Source organism: Chiloscyllium plagiosum, unplaced genomic scaffold (assembly GCF_037043375.1).
Source record: "Chiloscyllium plagiosum isolate Xiang-an unplaced genomic scaffold, Cpla_swu_hap1 HiC_scaffold_1, whole genome shotgun sequence".
Taxonomy (NCBI): Eukaryota; Metazoa; Chordata; class Chondrichthyes; order Orectolobiformes; family Hemiscylliidae; genus Chiloscyllium; species Chiloscyllium plagiosum.
In genome coordinates this window covers 134,734,718-134,752,680 of record NW_028270139.1, presented here as the reverse complement: position 1 = coordinate 134,752,680, position 17,963 = coordinate 134,734,718, and the positions used below count along the sequence as shown (strand labels likewise).

Here is a 17,963-nt window from a genome sequence, read left to right as displayed (position 1 = left end):
TGGAAGAACCAACAGCTGTCGGAACAGCAAACAACGAGTGAATGGGAGTGAATTAATTCTTAAATTCACTCTAGAGAGCGCTAGGACCCCGCCGCAGTTGAAACCGGTCTCAGTAACTGGGGATCATTAGTCATGTGCAGCTTATGTCATTATATGTGAACTAATTGTCAGGTGCTGAGAGAGAGAGAGAGAGAGAGGAGGAGCTTCCGGGCAAACAGGATAAAAGGGGTTCGCAGTACTCCAAAACCCAGTCAGTACGCAAAGTTTAGTCAGCTTGGCAAGTTTTTGGTGCTTGGATTTACTCCAGTAACTTGTTCACAGCCATCATGGATTGTGGCGTGTTAACCTCCAAAAGTGTTTTACTTTTCCTCAGCCTTATTTTCTGGGTGAGTTTATTTTAATTAACCTCTTTGTTTTGAACAAGAGGTTAAGTCAAGTTTGTGGTTCCAACAGAAGTGTAACTTTCGACTGAGGGTATTTTGGAAGATCGTTTACCCGGATTCACTTAACAGAAAGTGCGGTTAGCTGTAACTTATCCTAAATCCTTATTCAAAACCTAGTTTAAATTTTTTTTCACGTACTATCGACGACGTCCCTTAACAAAGAAACTTCAGAACACGTACTGGTTCGACTCATAATTTAAAATGTAGGACCAATACTTTAGCTTTCAAGCCCTGCTGTTCTTTAGTGGGGAATATACAGTGAATATTTTGCTAACTTTTTTAATGCTGGAATGGTACAACCAATTCCCTCCGTCTAAACAAGTTTTAAGTGGATTTAAGTCGTCATTGGACAGGACATACATGGAATAGTGTAGGTTGGGACGGGCTTCAGATTAGTATGACAGGGCGGCGCAACATCGAGGGCCGAAGGGCCTGTACTGCGCTGTAATGTTCTATAACTCAATTCGGTCCGTTTTTAATAGCGCTACAGTACAGCGTTCTTGTGCTCCACCCGCATCTGTGAAAATGACTGTGGCTGCACCTTGGACGACAAAGCAAACGAGCCTTGAACCCAGATTATCTCCTCTGGGCCAGGTACACTATCGTGATGCCACAACTAAAGGTATATTGAGTCTTTAATCAGTCTTGCAAAGTAACTACCTATTGGCCAATGGGCACTTAAATTCATGTTCAAAAATTAACTCTTAAAGCCATCACACTTGATTGATCAATTGCCTAAACCCAAATTAGAATTCTTGCCAACACTGCCTTCAATTATCTGAACTTAACACAAATGAGACTTTTGTCTTAATTCTATATAGCCTTAGAAACAAATCTTGGGCTGCTTCACTGAGGTGAAGCTTGAACTAATCCTACCATGGCAACAGTGGCTTGCATGTTTCCCTCTTTTTCTCCACACCCTTCCAAGCCACCATTTCTCGTGTAAGACTGTTTTTAAATGAAGACTTATTGAAATGGTAGCAGTAGGGGAACTTGTTTACATATTGGCTCTAGTCCAACCTTTGTAACTGTAAATGGAAACTACTTCCTCTTAAATTGTTTCATAATTTGACTAATGTCCCTTGTGCTAGCCTGTCCATACTTTCAAATCCTGACTAGGATTTGAATGATATCTGACTAGTTAAACTTCAGAGCTTTAACTTCATGGGTGAAAGAACTGGCAATAACTTTCTCAAATTCTTGATGAAAGGGACAAGGAGAAACCCTATAGAAAGGAATGCAGAGCAACCTGCAATTTTCCATCCCTGGGAAAGAGCTCCAGGAACATAAGCTCTCTTAGGAGGTAAGATTGCTTGATAACATGCTGCTTTGTGACAAATGGGCATTCCTTCAGACAGTATTAGTTGCCCTGGGGTAAAGGGATAAACTGTAGGACAGGCAACACTTGCAGTAATGAACTGCAAGATATAGACTTGAGCCCTAAAGTGTAATATTGGGGATAAAATGTCACACCACAACTTGGAAGAGAAAATTACAATTCCAGGAATCTTTGGCAGAACTTTGAAGAACAACATTGCATGAGCCCTGGACACTTCTGCAAACAGACACTGGTTTGAAGTTGTAATTAAATTCAATCATTAATCAGGTAATAGCTGAATTGAGGCTTAACTAAACTGAATTTTTTTCTGGTTGCTATAAGCCAAATTTAAACCATTGTTTCACTGATTCAGCAATTCAATTGCCAAATTTAAGTTCAGTTGTGGTAGTTTACACCTGTGCTTCTAGCATTTTTCTTATTCATTAACAGGATAAATGTTGCTGGCCAAGCCAGCATTTATTGTCCATTCCCAATGTCTCCAAGATAGTCAACCACATTACTGTGGGTCAAACTGGGTAAGGATGTCTATTTCCTTTCCCTAAAAGACATCAGTGCACCAGATATTGTTATGATCAATAATAGATTCACGGTCTCTAGATTCCTAATTCCTCTTTATTGAATTCAAATTTCTGCCCTGGTGGAATTCAAACCTGGCTCCCCAAACATTATCTGGGTCTCTGGATTAACATGCCAGTGATAATACCACCAGGCCATTGCTATCTCCATGTCTGAATTTCAGATGCACAGGCATTTTTAAATCTAGCTTTAGAAAAATCTAAACTAGGCAATGTCATAATGTAAAATCCTTGTTGGATGGTTTGTATTGCTAATGGGCCCATATGAGGAAACTCTAGACAAGAGTGTCACAATTTCCATGGTTCCTGTTCATGAATCCTCAACAAGGTTTTCTGACTCAATTTAATTTTAGATTTTTAGATTACATTAGTGTGGAAACAGGCCCTTCGGCCCAACAAGTCCACACCGACCTGCCGAAGCGCAACCCACCCATACCCCTACATTTACCCCTTACCTAACACTACGGGCAATTTAGCATGGCCAATTCACATGACCCTGCACATCTTTTGGACTGTGGGAGGAAACTGGAGCACCCGGAGGAAACCCACGCAGACACGGGGAGAACGTGCAAACTCCACACAGTCGCCTGAGGCGGGAATTGAACCCAGGTCTCAGGTGCTGCGAGGCAGCAGTGCTAACCACTGTGCCACCGTGCTGCCATGAACCAGCCACAGAACCACTTGGTAACTATTCCAGTTTCTTTTTGGTAGAAACTGAGTCATAATACAATGCTAATAAACCAAAGTACAAAAGGTAAGCAAACATGCATTTCCAGATTGAGTGCTAAGGTTGAATGCAGTGGAAGTTCTTTTTAAGACCAGATTTGTCCTCCACTAGGACAAAACACACTGAAGGGCCTCACTTTTTTGAGGCCCGCATCACATTTGTCCCTTTTTAGGTTAAAAGGGCACCAGATACACATATCTCAACCTAAAAGAGGCATGTGACTTGAAAGGAAATTGTGATTTGGATGTATATTGCATTCTTGTCAAGTCCTGAAGCTCCCTCCTAGCAGCACTGTAGATATCTCAAGGCTGACCTCTTTATTACAGACTTAAAATCATGAGGGGCATAGATGGGATGATTAGCAGAGATAATCTCTCCCACGGTGCAGGAGCCTAGAACTAGAGGGCATATGTTTAGGGTGAGGAGAAAGATGAGACCTACAGGGCAATGTTCTCTCACTGGGTGGTGGGTGTATGGAATGAGCTGCCAGAGGAAGTGGTGGAGGCTGATTCAATTGCAACACTTAAAAGGCATCTGGATGGGTATATGAATAGGAAGGATTTGGAGGGATATGGGCCAAGTGCTGGAAAATGGGTTTAGCTTTGGTTGGGATACTAGTCAGTAGATTTGGACTGCTGTTTGTGTTGTATGACTGACTTGGAACAGTAAGGATTAATGACTGTTTACAACATTATCATGTGCTTATTTTAAAATCATTTTCTTAAACCATGTGATCTCATTCTGAAGCTCAGCATAAGATCTTTCACCAAACATGTTTCATCAGCTTTTATCACAAGATGTCCCAGAACCACTGCACAATAATGCAGGATTTCATATACTTGAGCCCCTAAAGTGGTATGATTTTTTTTAGATTAGATTCCCTACAGTGCAGAAAGAGGCCCTTGGGCCCAACCAGTCCACACTGACCCTCTGAAGAGTAACCCACCCAGACCCATTTCTCTCTGACAAATGTACATAACACTTATGGGCAATATAGCATGGCCAATTCACCTGACCTGCACAGCTTTGGACTGGGAGGAAACTGGAGCACCCAGAGGAAACCTACACAAGGAGAATGTACAAATGCCACACTCAGTAGTCTGAGACTGGAATTGAACTTGGGACCCTGGTGCTATGAAGCAGCAGTGCTAACCACTGTGCCACTGTCAGTATCTAGAATGATTACTGTCCCTACTGGAAGGGCATATGTCCAAAACATCAATTCTCCTGCTCCTTGGATGCTGCCTGACCTGTGCTTTTCGAGCAACACATTTTTAGCTCTGATCTCCAGCATCTGCAGTCCTCCCTTTCTCCTACTGCTACAACTACTCTTCTGACTGTCTGTCTTTTAATCTAGGCTCTTGAGGGGAGAATGAAAAGGAACAGTTTGGAGCGCTCAATCTGGCCAGATCTGGCTGGATACACCAATTTGGGAAGGAGGTTCTCCTTCTCTGCTGCCCCCCTCCCCAAAAAATGAGGATCTTTGCAGTAATCTTAACTATATAATGTCTTCTGGGATCAGAAGCAAGGGCCAGTATGGTAAGGCAGGGGCCTGAATTAAGTTTTTTATTTACAAGGGGAAGCTGGAAAAGATTGACTTGTAAAGATGCCTCTTTGGGGGGAACCTTGAATCACAATTATGCTGCAGAATGAAGCCATTTGGCCCATGTCTGCACCAGCTGACATAATGCCATTCACCTTTTCCTCTCCAGAGCCTTGCACATTTTATTCAAACATCTATTGTTCTGCCTCCTACTTTGTCAGTGTTTCCAATCGTAAATAGCCTTTTTTACCTTGTCCTCTATCTTTTATGTAGCTGAAAGATAATTGCTAAAATTAGCACAAGACTTTACCTTCCAAAAATATTCATTGTACACTATCAGCTAGGTTTGCATGATCGTATCAGTATGATCTCTTGAAGAGGTGTATTTTGTCCTACTTTCATGAAGTGGTTGAGATAGCAGTGGTGAGCAATCTGTTCCAAGCCATAAATAGTTTGAGGTCAGGTTTTTTACTATTCTACCAGTGACTGGGTAGAGTAATCACATTAGTTGAACACGTTACACTTGCCTTTTTAATGGGAAAGTTGGTGTTTAGACTATCCCTGTGATATATCTGAAGGGGGTTTGGTCTGGTCCATAACACCAGCTACTGAAATCTGGAGATATGAAAGTAAATCTTTGTGCTATCCCTTACTGGTTAGCTTGTAGCACTCTAATCATTGGCTTCAGTTTGGAACCATTTCCTACAGCATATCACCCTTCTAGAAAAAGGATATGGTAAACTGGTAGCAAATGATTGATTATCCTGGTAAATCCAGTGCATACCAAAAATGACATCTGCCTTTTCAGCTGTTGACTGCTAACTGGTCACTGGCCATTGAGTCTCAATCTTGAAGCCAACAATTACAAGGCACCCTCAAGTGAGCTCTTAAATTTTGGGCTATCTATAACTTTCAAACATCAGTTAGGTTTTTGATATTAATGTGAACACAATCTGCATTCTTTTGAAAGATTAGTTGACACTTGTACCAACAAACCCAGGAACATCACCCCTCTATCAATATTTTCCTCCATTTTGAGGAGCCAAATCTTTCATGGCTACTAGAACTGCTTGCTTTTACTGACTCCTGTAATGTTGTGTCCACTACAATGTGACCATCCAAGAAATGACCACCATCCATCTGCACAGCATCTTGTTTTCAGTGTTTGTGAACTCAATGTCTCTTAGAGTTGCAAACTAAGATTATATTCATAGGATTCCAGGTCCTATGTAAACCTTGAAACATCATGGTTTTCTTTTTGTGGTGTTCTTTGAAATCTTTTTTCTTGCTTTGTTCTGCAAAGCAGTTTGAGAATCTTGGCTGACTAATTTCTAGAGTGTAGGTGGATCCATGACCTCCTGAGCCCTACTGACCATTTCAGGTAACATGTAATGTACATGCTTAACCATGTCATGGTGGCTGCCTTTTCTGTCTCCTGTCATCCCAAGTCAAAGCATTTATTAAAGCTCCAGTTTGCTGAGTCATACCATGGTTTGCTGGCCAGTGAATACATAGCTACAATTGTAACTGGAGTGGTGCAATTTACCTCTTGCATTTAACAAGTGTTTAACTGCAATCTTTCTCTTTCAGGCTGCAGGGGCTGTTCTAACCTATGTGGGAGCCATCTTGATATCCACCTATAGAAACTACACCAACTTCTTTCAGGATAGATCTGTTGTGTTACCAGCTTTGGTGATCATTGCCATAGCCCTTGTAATGTTTGTTATTGGTGTTATTGGATGCTGCTCAACTCTGAGGGAATCTCGCTTTGGATTGGGATTGGTGAGTTTTGCTAGGACTTGATTCTTTGACATGAAGGGTTTTTCTTGTACTACTGGGTTTTACATTGTTGACTGGATTTTTTTTGTGTAAAGGCAGAATTAACTAGCAAGCTGGAATGTTCTATCTGGCAGTACCAAGCTGAATAAGGGTATCAGTTTGTGTCCCTCCCTGCAATATTTTGAATAAGGGGGTGGGGGAAGATAACCAAGTGAGATGCAGATGGGGATTTGGTGAAAGGGTGGAGCAGATGGGTGGGAAGTAAGGTGGTGGTACTAAGTTGGAGGCATACCCTCCTATTTATCTCAGCCCCCTCTCCCATAATATTTCAGGCATTAGCCCTTCATAAAGAGCATTAACTGTTCTGCTCCTCAGATGCTGCCTGCCTTACTGTGCTTTTCCAGTGCCACTTTTTAAAAACTGATTTCTCTAGCATATGTAGTCCTCCCTTTCTCTAATACCAATGGGCAGTGTTGGTCCCACAGTGGTACCCATATAGAACACAGAACAGCACAGGAATGGGCCCACTAGCCCATGCTACCATATCAAACATGATGCAAAATTAAACTATTCTCTTCTCCCTGCTTTTGGTACATATCCCTCCACTTGCATATTCATGTAATTATCTAGATCTCAATGTGTCTATCGTCTCCGCTACCCCTGACAGCACATTCTGGAATCTTGTAACTCTTAGTTTTTTTTTGGGATTGAGAAACATGTCCCTCACACCTCCTTTTGAACTCTTCCCCTCCCCTCCCCCACCTTAAACACATGCCCCCTAGTTCTAAACATCTCAACTCTTGGTGGAGTTGAGGATTCTAACAGTCAACCTTACCTATGCATCGTGATAGACTATCAAATGCCTCTGCCACTGCAGAGAATGGTCTTTCCTTTCTGCTCATGCCCTCTAGCCAGGGCAGCATCCTGGTAAACCTTGTCTGCACCCTCTCCAAGCCTCCCCATCCTTTTGTATGTAGCAACCAGCATTGAATGTAATAAGTGTGGCCTAACAAGCTTAACAAAACTGAGACATGACATTGACATTGACTTTTTGGTCAGGGAATGGAGTACAATAAAGGCAAGCATGCCATACACCTTTATAACCCTATCTACTTGTGTGGCCACTTTCAGGGAGTTATGGTCATGAACCCCAAGATCCTGCTGTACACTACTGTTCAGGGTCCTGCCACTAACTTACACTTTCCCTAACATTTGGTCTCCCAAAGTGCAGCACCTTAACTGGATTAAACTCAAATTGCAACTTCTCTGATCATTTTTTTGCAATGGATATCCTGCTGTAGTCTTTGCAGATCTTTATCTGCAAGCTTACTAAACTGTCTACATCTTTATTCATTATTTATTTTATAAAAACAACTACCATCTCATAGCTGAGGTCCCAGTAAGGATCCCTGTGGGACACCAAGTTTCAGGCCTCCAGCTTATGTAAAACAAACTTATACCCACTGCCTTCTGTGGACAAACCAATTCTGAATCCATGCATCTCATGTTCTGGATGAGCCTACCACAAGGGGCCTTGTTAAAATCCCTCTAGACAACATCATTACCCTTTCCTCCAATCACCTGTCACCAGTTCAAGTCAATTAAGTTACCAAAACATGATCTGCCCTGCACAAACCCATGCTTTTCCAAATATACATAAATCCTATCCCTAAGACTGCTCTGTAACACATTGGTGTTTGGAAATCTGAGACTCACTGGTAGCTAGTTTTCTAGCTTATCCCTATTCTCCTCTTGAACAGAAACATTAGATCTCAGTCCTCTGGGATATCTCCTAATGACACAAAGATCTTGGTCAAGGCCCCAACAGTTTCCTCTTGTCCCTATCTGGGGTGGTAGATATGCTCAGGCCCTGGGGACTTAACTATGTTAGTGCTCTTCAAGACATCAAACACTTTTTTCAATGTCCTAGCCTATTAGCATGCTCTACCCCTTCCCCTGTGAAAACTGAAAAGCACTCATTTAGGATTGCCTATTCCTCTGCTACCAAGTACTGGTTCCCTCCTTGACCTTGGGTGGTCCTATCCCCTCCTGGAATGGTTTGAGATTCTCCTTAACCCTACTTGCCCAGTTAATTTCTTAGTCCCTTTTTTGTTCTCCTAATTCCCTGCTTGTTTTTTCTGCTTTATTTCTCCATTGGCCCTGTCAGTTTAGCTGCTTAAACCTTGCATAGGCTGTTTTTTTCCCCTTGTCAAAGGGCCCCTTACCTGGCCATCCTTATACTTACTCTCTACTGGAACATGCCACTGAACTGTAATCAGGACATTAACCAATTTCCAAATGTCAAATGTGGGCTTGCCTGATAGCAACAACTCCCAATTAACATTCCCTAATTTATGCCTAATAGTGACATAATTTGCCCTCAATTTAGTACCTTAACATAAGATCCTGACTTCTCCTTAAGTAGCTATGAGTAAGGATTTGTGATCTCTGTTGCCAAAATGCACACTCAAAGGTCAGTCACCTGGCCAGACTCATTAGCCAAAACCAGTCCAGTATGGCATCTCCTTTTAGTTAGACTATCCACAAACTGTTTCAAGAAACCCTGTTTGTTCTTGCTGAGGTTTTACACAAGATGCAACTTGTGCACAAATTGTTACAAACAGTTAGTTTATTTAAAGCCTGTACGTGCTAGGTAACCCTCTTTGATATGCCTCTGGTGTGAAGTCAAGTCAGAGGCCCCAATAAAGAAAACTCATCCCCTTTATAAAGGTCATTGGTAATGCTCATACTCTGGCTACTCCCCTGTCACATGCCACTCAAGATGATCCCCAGTCACTCCCTTACAATCACACATTACCCTGGGTACAGTAGTAGGATGAGATCATTGATTTCCCTAAGATGACATAGGTGTGATGTATCTAGCTTTGGGGATGGCTATAAAAGCATTTCTGAATGGAAGAGATTGAATGATAGTTAACTTGATGATAGTAGGGGAGTAGTAGCAAATGACTATCTAATTGGAGTAGAAGTCATCCACATTCCTGCAGGAAGATCATCCCACCCACTTCCAGCATGTTCTGTCCATTGCAGTTTAACCCTTTAATGTCCAGAGATTCCCACTAATATTTGTACATTACAGATGTACTTAATACCTTCTGCCCCATATATGCCTCTCTAAAGGAGACTCTACCAATATTGGAAGTTAGTCAGTCACTATGACAACCCTGTTGCCTACATGTTTGTTCCTCTATGCCTTGGTGACTGTTGGGATGCCTATGTTACACTCCTATCTGTAACTGCATCTTTTCCTATTGAGCTCTACCAATACTTCCTCAGTGGATGAGGCTTAAATTGTCCACTCATTTGTGGTTTTTAAAGGTGGCACTGTTCTGATCCCTCTTATCTGTTCTTCTCTTGGAAGCTTTTAATATTTGACTAAATGTAAAGCTGGATGGTGTTCAGTGTTATAATCATCTTTTCTTTCTTAGTTTATGATTGTACTGTTGATCATCTTTGCTGCCGAAGTGTCTGCCTTTGTTCTGGGATTTGTCTACAAAGGAAAGGTACTTGATTCAACTGGTATTTTTTCCTTGTGCTAAATGTCTCCACCCTCCCCACTTTTTTCATTGAGGCTTAATCGGTTAAATTGACTCTTTTCTAAATGGGGTTCTTGAAGGAAACATTGCTGTAGAGTCAGTGTAAACTTTGGACAGTATCAGCAAGACCAAACTTAAGGTGATTTGCCAAGTATCTCTGCCAGGCCCACTACCAACTAGACCACCAATTCCCCTTCCCATTCCTTTTCTGATATGATCATACTTGGCCTCCTCCCTTGCCACAATGAACCAAACTGCAAATGAGGAACAACATCTTCTGTCTAGGCAGCTTACAACCCAAAAGACTCAACATTTGAGTTCTCCAATTTCAAATAACCTCCTTCCCTTTCCCTGACTCCCTTCCTAGCAACCAACCAAATTTATTCCTCCCATTTGACCAACCAGGTTGTACCCTCTGCTGGTCCACACCATCCCCACCTCTGCCACCCCTTAGCTGCAGCTCCCCTCACCTACCCCCATCCTGAAGGGTTAACCTAAAATGTTGACTTCTCACTTGCCACTGGATCCTGTTTGGTTGCTGTTCCTGCCTGAGTACCTAACTACCAGCAAACTCTACAGAACAGTTGCTGCAGTACCGCAATTCCAGACAGTATTGAAATGTACCTTCCTCCCCAGTGACATTCTGAAAACTAATCTTGAGTATTAAATATTCCCAAAAATTATCATTCTATAATTCAACTGTGGGATTCCCAGTTAATATGACTGACACTCACTTATTCTGTTCTTCGTTTTGAGATTTTTGGGTGGAATTGTGTGAATGGTCTCCAATTTGAGACAGACTAATAGTTCAGTGCCATTTCCTGTAGGTGCATGAAGGTGTGGATTCAACTATGACTGCTGTCTTTTCAAAATATGATGGCAAGAATGCTGAGAGCAAGACTGTGAACTACTTGCAGGAACAGGTAAGCTTAACATGTTTAGTGCTTGATTTTGGAGGTGTCACTGGGGTCAACCCAGCAAGCAAATTCCACTACAGCATGATTGGTTAAGTCAAATCTGTATTGATGCTTTGTTGCATTTGGAAATTGACTTTTTTTCTCTTCTAGATGGCATGCTGTGGGTTGAAAAACTACACCTATTGGAATACCACTAATTGGTTCATCAAGGGCAACCAGACTTACCCCCTCAGCTGCTGCAAGCATCAATTCTCCAACTGCACAGGAAGCCCAAGTCATCCTGAGCTCCTCAATACAGCAGTATGGATTCATGATCATTTTAATACCTCCACTTTTGACTGTTTTTAAATAACTTAGGTTAGCTGCAACATTGTGGTACTGGAAAAGCACAGCTGGTCAGGCAGCATGAGGAACAGGAGAGATGTTTCAAGCATATGCTCTTGAAAATAGTCTGTTAGCAAGAATTGTAGCTGTCCTAATTCATGGCTTTCTATGCTGAGTTAGTGATTCAAATAATAGGATAAGAGGTTGAAGAATATTTCATGAGTGAATTGTAGTTTTAATCTGGTCATGCAGTTTCCTGTATTCCTATACTTTTTTATGGTAGTGAATGTTCCTCTTAAATAGTTTTCAATACTGAATCTACCAATTTCCAACATCTAATTGATATTTCATAGCCTTTCAACCTCCAGTTCAGTTCATAACTACACCAAACCTGAGCACTTGCAGGTAGTGCTCCAGTACTGAATTACTGGAAAGTCAACATTCAAGTGACTAAGTTTGGTAAAGAGGACAGCAGTGAAAACCTTAAGGTTTTTTCCCTGAAATTCTTACACACAATGCAACTGCACCACATTCTGTGAACAAACAAATCTTATTCAGTACAAATTTTCTGGGGAATTTTTAAGATGCTTCACCTCACAGGGTTTGCAGAGCCATGTCAAAGCTCTCCCTGATGAAAGGGTAATAGTCCTTCCTTTACATCAGTTAGTAATGTCCATAAGAGAGCCCCAGCCATTCAAGATGCAATGCAGTGATCCCATCACCTCACTCCAGAAACAATATAGTCCAGGTCTGGTGTGAATTTTTTACTGTTGGAGAGTAGTCAAATTCCAACTGTTTCCTATTGATCCCTGAATAGGGGGTGAGAGTATAAATTCCTCTGAATAATAGGAGCCAATGCATTTTCTGGCAATCTAGCTGTAAGCCAAGACTCAAATTTCCTGCAAATCAGCAGAGACAGTTAACACTTGTTAATATTGCAATCAGTAATTGACTGTTTTATCCTCTTGAATTCCCCCAGTCATTGCTGTGCAGCAATTGTTTTATGACTAAATGTGTAATGTTAGTTTCAACAGAGGGGTTGAGGTGTATATAACTATCTTTAGGATCACCCCCAACACTGGAATTGCATTTTTAACTGAGGTTGCATTTAATCTATTGTTAATGATGCTTGATATCACTTCATTAGAGATGGACTAAAGGGTCTGTTTCCATGCTGACCAATATCCTAAATAAAGCTATCACTGGCCCATATCTGTCTAAACCTATCTAGATGCTCTTTGTGGTGTAATTGAAGCTGCTGCCACCACCACCTGGCAGCTCATCCCAAACATAACCACAGTGCAGATTTTCATTGAGGATTGAGGAATTCTACTGGAGTCATTCATTTTGATTAAAATATTTCATGTTGCATTAAATGAGCTTCATTTCTAATTTACAAGAAAAAAATCTTACTCTCCCTGGCTTTGGGAGAAATTAAAACTAAATGCTTTAGACATTTCAGCTTTTAAAATATGTCCATATTAATGGTTGGAAGACTTACTCTTTTAAGGGAAAGAAGTCTCTTTTTCTAATGAACTTTTTAATGCCTTTGGACATTCGTGAAACATCTGATCAAATACTCCCCTCACTTGTGGGAGAAAAGCAAACTATTTCTTTTGAAGCTGTAGGTGAGAGTTAAGATTTTTAAAATGTAGGCATTGTCAATGGCAGCAATTGTTTAAACTGGCTTGCTTGGCCACTTCACCATTGTGGCTGGCTCTTAACTGCCTTCTGGACTTGTGGAGCTGCATGGATTGCTGACAAAGGATGGTAAGTATCCATTGACTTTTCAATTTTTGGAGCTTAAATTGAATTTCATGTTTTACCTCATAAAATGGTAGGATTTGAACCAGTGCTCCACTCAAACCAGTGTTTGATTGTGACATTTCTCACTCATGTCTCTACAAATGAGATGACGGTTACTTGCTAGGGAAAACTAATTTTAACCCAGGCATTGGGTGAAAACTTTTGTGCAGTCTAGAAGTTTCTTCAGTGACTGCAGTTTCAATGACTAAGACTGTCACTTTTCAACTAGTGTAGATTAGACTATTTCTGAAAATAACATTTTGTTTAAACAGGGATGTGAGATGAAGTTGGAGACTGGCCTTGAATCCATTCTGAGTTATGCCATGCTAGTTATCCTGGGATTTGCCATAATCAAGGTACTGAATTTTCATTTTTGAATCAGCTTTTTGCTCTTGAAATAAAAGATCTGCTGACTGAGGTGGTTGGCCATCAAGATAATAGCTTAGGAAGAGTTGATTTAACATAGCTTGAGTATTAAAGAAACAAATATAACTGACTTTTTTGATTCCATTGTAATTGGTCAATTTTAGATCACTTGATTACCTTGCTGCCCTGTTTAGTTGAATGGGTGGAATCTATTTTATGGCTAAGAGCAATTGAAGGCTTCTAACCATGAGCAGACAGCAATCCAAGGTGGTTGCTGCAATCAGTATCTATCACAATGTACTCTTCAAAGTGGCCTGACCCCCTTATGGAGGGAAAGTTTGTAATCAGCTTGGTCAATGTTATGACTCCCCTAGTGAGACACCCAGAGATAGGAGAAAGTGAGGACTGCAGATGCTGGAGATCAGAGCTGAAAATGTGTTGCTGGAAAAGCACAGCAGGTCAGGCAGCATCCAGGGAACAGGAGAATCGACGTTTCGGGCATAAGACCTTACGCAGAGATAGGAAACTACTGCAGCATCAGCCTTTGAAGGAGAAATACTAGCTGACAAGTGACTGTGTATATGGTCCTAATTCACAGCAAATACCAGTCAGTTTCTTTTAGTTACAACACTAGCCCTCCGGTCTACTGCCAGAAGGCCACCTTCATTTTGGCAATTTAAGAATTAGGAAATTTTTCAAAGGGCTTCTGAAATTCCAACTTGTGTTGACAGTGGCCTTGGAAAATTGGATTAGCCAGCAGGCATTTGCCTCTAATCCAACCTGTCAATCTCACTGAATGAGGAGCATTCTAGCATGGTGGCTGACAGAAATTCTGTCTGCATGTTCCTTCTCCCCAATCACCAAGTGATTGCATTCTCTTCTGGTAATGTTTGTAGTTTTATTGCCATTGCTTTTTCCTATATGCTTAAACCAGACACTAAGACTAAATTTCATCCCTAATTTTTCACCAGTTTTTTGGAATGATCAGCATTTGTGTGATTGGCTGCAGACAAAAACAGATGGATTACCAACCACTTCCTTCTGGAATATATGCATGAAGAAAATCTCCAGCTTTAAGAACTTGGTGAAACCTTGCACTCCATTGTTCAGACCCACCAAACTGGAAACTTTGGTATTTCTCCATAAAATGGAAGCTATCACCACATTCACATCTACCCAGTCTCTGAAGTGTGTACTTTGCAATGAACATTCTGTGCAGATTATAATCTCTCTAATACCTTTCTCCCCTTTTTTAACTTTGCTTTTGATGTGGCTTTGTGTTGAATTACAACTAATGTACACTCTTCTGAATCATTTGAAATTGTTAAATGCTGGTTTTTTTTGGATTGAGCAAACTGAATTTCTCTAGGGTGGAGGTGTGAAAACTAGGGATTGAACCACTATTTGTTTGGATTAATGAACTACTTTTTCCTGCACAAGTGGATTTGGTCTTGACCACCATAATGTGAATCGGTTTATATCTGGGATTTTATTGCATTCTGTAAATACTGTAGCCACTTTGGCTTTAAACAACTAATCCTGTTCTCTCTGCACAAGTAATTGCAGTAAGAATTTAATCTTTTGAACAGAAGCTGGATTTCTTTTGAAATTAACCATGCTTGCATGTGTTTTCACTTTTCAGCTATAACTAAGAATCTGATCTGAATAGCTAATTTGTCAGCTGCAGTGTAAATACACAAATAGCTGCACTAAATCTGTGCATCCTCTTCAAAATGAATTCACTTTCTTTTTAACTGGTATCTTAAATGTGCTCTTATAGCCAATTGTCACATTTTTTGGTCTGAACAGATGCAAGGTCTGATTGCATTAGTGTATGTTGAATATTAAGAAAATGTAAATCAATACTTCAGAACTGGTGGTGGAAGAGATTGCATTTGTATGCCACCTATTTGCTCCATACATTTAACTCCTGAATATCTCCGTTTTGTCACAGATTGCTAATTAGCAACTGAATCAATCCCTCCATTTCATTCCACTGAGACTGACCAAGATTCAAGTGCAAAGCTTAAGTTTAAATCTGCTCAATTTAACTAGGCTGTCAGTTACACAAACAATGTAAAATAAATCATTGTAGTAAACAGCTTTGTAAAAACATTTTGCTATGATTTTAGTGCTTCTCTGAATAAATGACTTACTGTTTTGTGTACTTGGCTTTCTTTGCTTTTTAAGTAATAACACCAGAATAATGCACAACCTCTGAATTGTTTCTAGGACTGACTGCAGTTAACTGAACAAAAGACGACCTCCTCCAGAGGTGGCAGAGAATCCCATTTGGGGAAACTTGATATTGTAGTTACATTATATCCATCCTTGTATAGATTAGTAACATGGTTTGAGCTTGATCTGCTTTTGAGGCTAATGAAATTGTAGCTCACCAGATTTTTCAAGGTGGTGTCTAAAGAATGAGTTGTCAGAGGAAGTGGGGGTTTGTAAAATTAGAATATTTTACCCATACAGCTGCCTCTTATGAATATGGACCAAATGCTAGCAAACAAAACTAGATTTGTTTACCAAATCTGATCATGGAAAAGTTGAACTAAGGGTTTGTTGCATGCTGGGCATTAATCACTGGCTGTCTAGCATTTCTGTTCCTGTTGCCCTTGAGGATAGGGGTGAGCTACCTTGAACTATTGCCTCCCAGCACCAGGAACTGGGTTTCCATTCCACCATGATGCCTGGTTGTGTGGAGCTTGTGCTCACACTCTGGGTGGGGGGGGGGCGTGGCAGGGTGCTGCTATCATAAATCTACCTTCCTGGCAGGTCGCCATAACATTTTCAGGCAGTTGGCTGCAGTGTTCGCCACTACATGTCATCAGTCAAACAATCACATTTTTGATCTTAATGGTGGGAAGGTTGTTGGAGCAGCTGAAGACGGTTGGGCCTAGGACACCTGAGGAACTGCTGCTGAGATGACTGAGCTCCAGTAACCAGTCATCTTCCTTTGTCAGCTATAACTCTAACCAATGCAAGCTTGCACCTGATGCCCATTGATTTCCAGTTCTGTTAGGGCTCCTTGATACCATACTTGGTCAAATGTGGCCTTGATGTCAAAGGCTATCACATTCCCCTTGCCCCTAGAATTCAACTCTTGGCCATGTTTTAACCAAGGCTGTACAGAGGTCAGAAATTGGTCATGGTGCATCCCAAATGGGATGTTGGTGCAATCCTGCAGCTCCTGATCAATGTTTACCTTTCACCACTTTCTTTAAACTGATCAAGAGTGGATTTGATGTGCAGTAATTGGTTTGATTTGTCATCCTTTGTGTACAGGACAACTGGGCAATTTTTTTTAACATTGGTAGATGTTCCAGTACACCTGTAGCACAAACAACTTGGCTTAGGGAGTGGCAAATTCTGGAGCATAAATGGGCAGCAGTGGTTAGCATAGCTACCTCACAGCACCAGAGACCCAGGTTCAATTCCCACCTCAGTCTGTGTGGAGTTTGCACATTCACCCCATGTCTGTGTGGGTTTCCTCCAGGTGCTCCAGTTTCCTCCCACAGTCCAAACATGTGCAGGTTAGGTGAATTGGCCATGCTAAATTGCCTGTAGTGTGTGAAGGGGTAAATGTAGAGGACTGGGTCTGGATGGGTTGCACTTAAGGTCGGTGTGGACTTGTTGGGCAGAAGGGCCTGTTTCCACACTAAGTAATCTAAATCTTCAGTATTATTGCTGGATTATTCAGGCCCATCACCTTTCACTATCTAGTGCCTTCCCTTTTGTTAAGCAGATTGGATTCACTCCTCATGATCAAGACTGGTATCTGAGATACTGGGAATCACTGGAGATGGATTGCCTAATGCAATAAACAATTCTGTCCCAGCACACACTCTCATTTAGATTTTTCACAATCAGTCTCTAAGCATATTATAGCAATGCTGTATGAGTAAATTTAACACTATTAGAAATGTTTACTTTCACTGTGAAGGCATATCTTTAATAAGACCATGCATCTTTTTGTGTTTTGTAATCTGCACACCAAGATCCAGATCACTAATGTATCAGGAAAAAGCAAGGATTCTAAGACTGACTGGGGAAGTTCACTTTAGACTGTCCTCAAATGTGAAAACTATCCATTGTGCATTACTGATTCCTATTAGAGCCAGTTTTGCCTCCACTGGTTGGTCCTTAATGTCAGTGACCTGCAGCACAAGAAAAGGCACATTGAGTTGGTGCAGTCTCCAGTGCTATCACATTCCTAATACAATGTGGATTCCTAAACTGCATACAATACTCTAGTTTAGACCTAATCAACTCTTCCAGTGTAACCTTCCTGACCTTAAACACACTGCCTCACCTAACTGCCCTGCTCCTCATCCCACCCACTTTTTCTATATAGCCATAGACTTTGGGGCCTGTCTTTGTACTGCACTGCTTCCAAGATTGCATATCCTCCTTTTGGTGCTCACAGAACAGATGTAGCTTAAGTAAAAACTTGTATAATTTTAAACTGCCTTGTCTTCTCATATACTGTGTCACTTGGAATTCATGTCTTGGATTTGAGAAATTGTTATTGTAAATCAAACTGATACATATAGGGAATAGTGTAGATCAAACAAAAGCTCC

The 17,963-nt window shown here is 41.0% G+C and overlaps 1 protein-coding gene across 1 annotated transcript; it reads left to right on the top strand.

Annotated features, from left to right (window-relative positions):
• The first annotated feature begins 229 nt into the window (after positions 1-229).
• Positions 230-15,543, top strand: tspan36 (tetraspanin 36). The gene is made up of 7 exons (XM_087990954.1): positions 230-386; positions 6,218-6,409; positions 9,856-9,930; positions 10,791-10,886; positions 11,031-11,180; positions 13,283-13,366; positions 14,348-15,543. Exons 1-7 carry the CDS (start codon positions 327-329, stop codon positions 14,432-14,434), a joined length of 744 nt encoding a protein of 247 aa, XP_087847080.1. The 5' UTR covers positions 230-326; the 3' UTR covers positions 14,435-15,543.
• Positions 15,544-17,963: the final 2,420 nt, after the last annotated feature.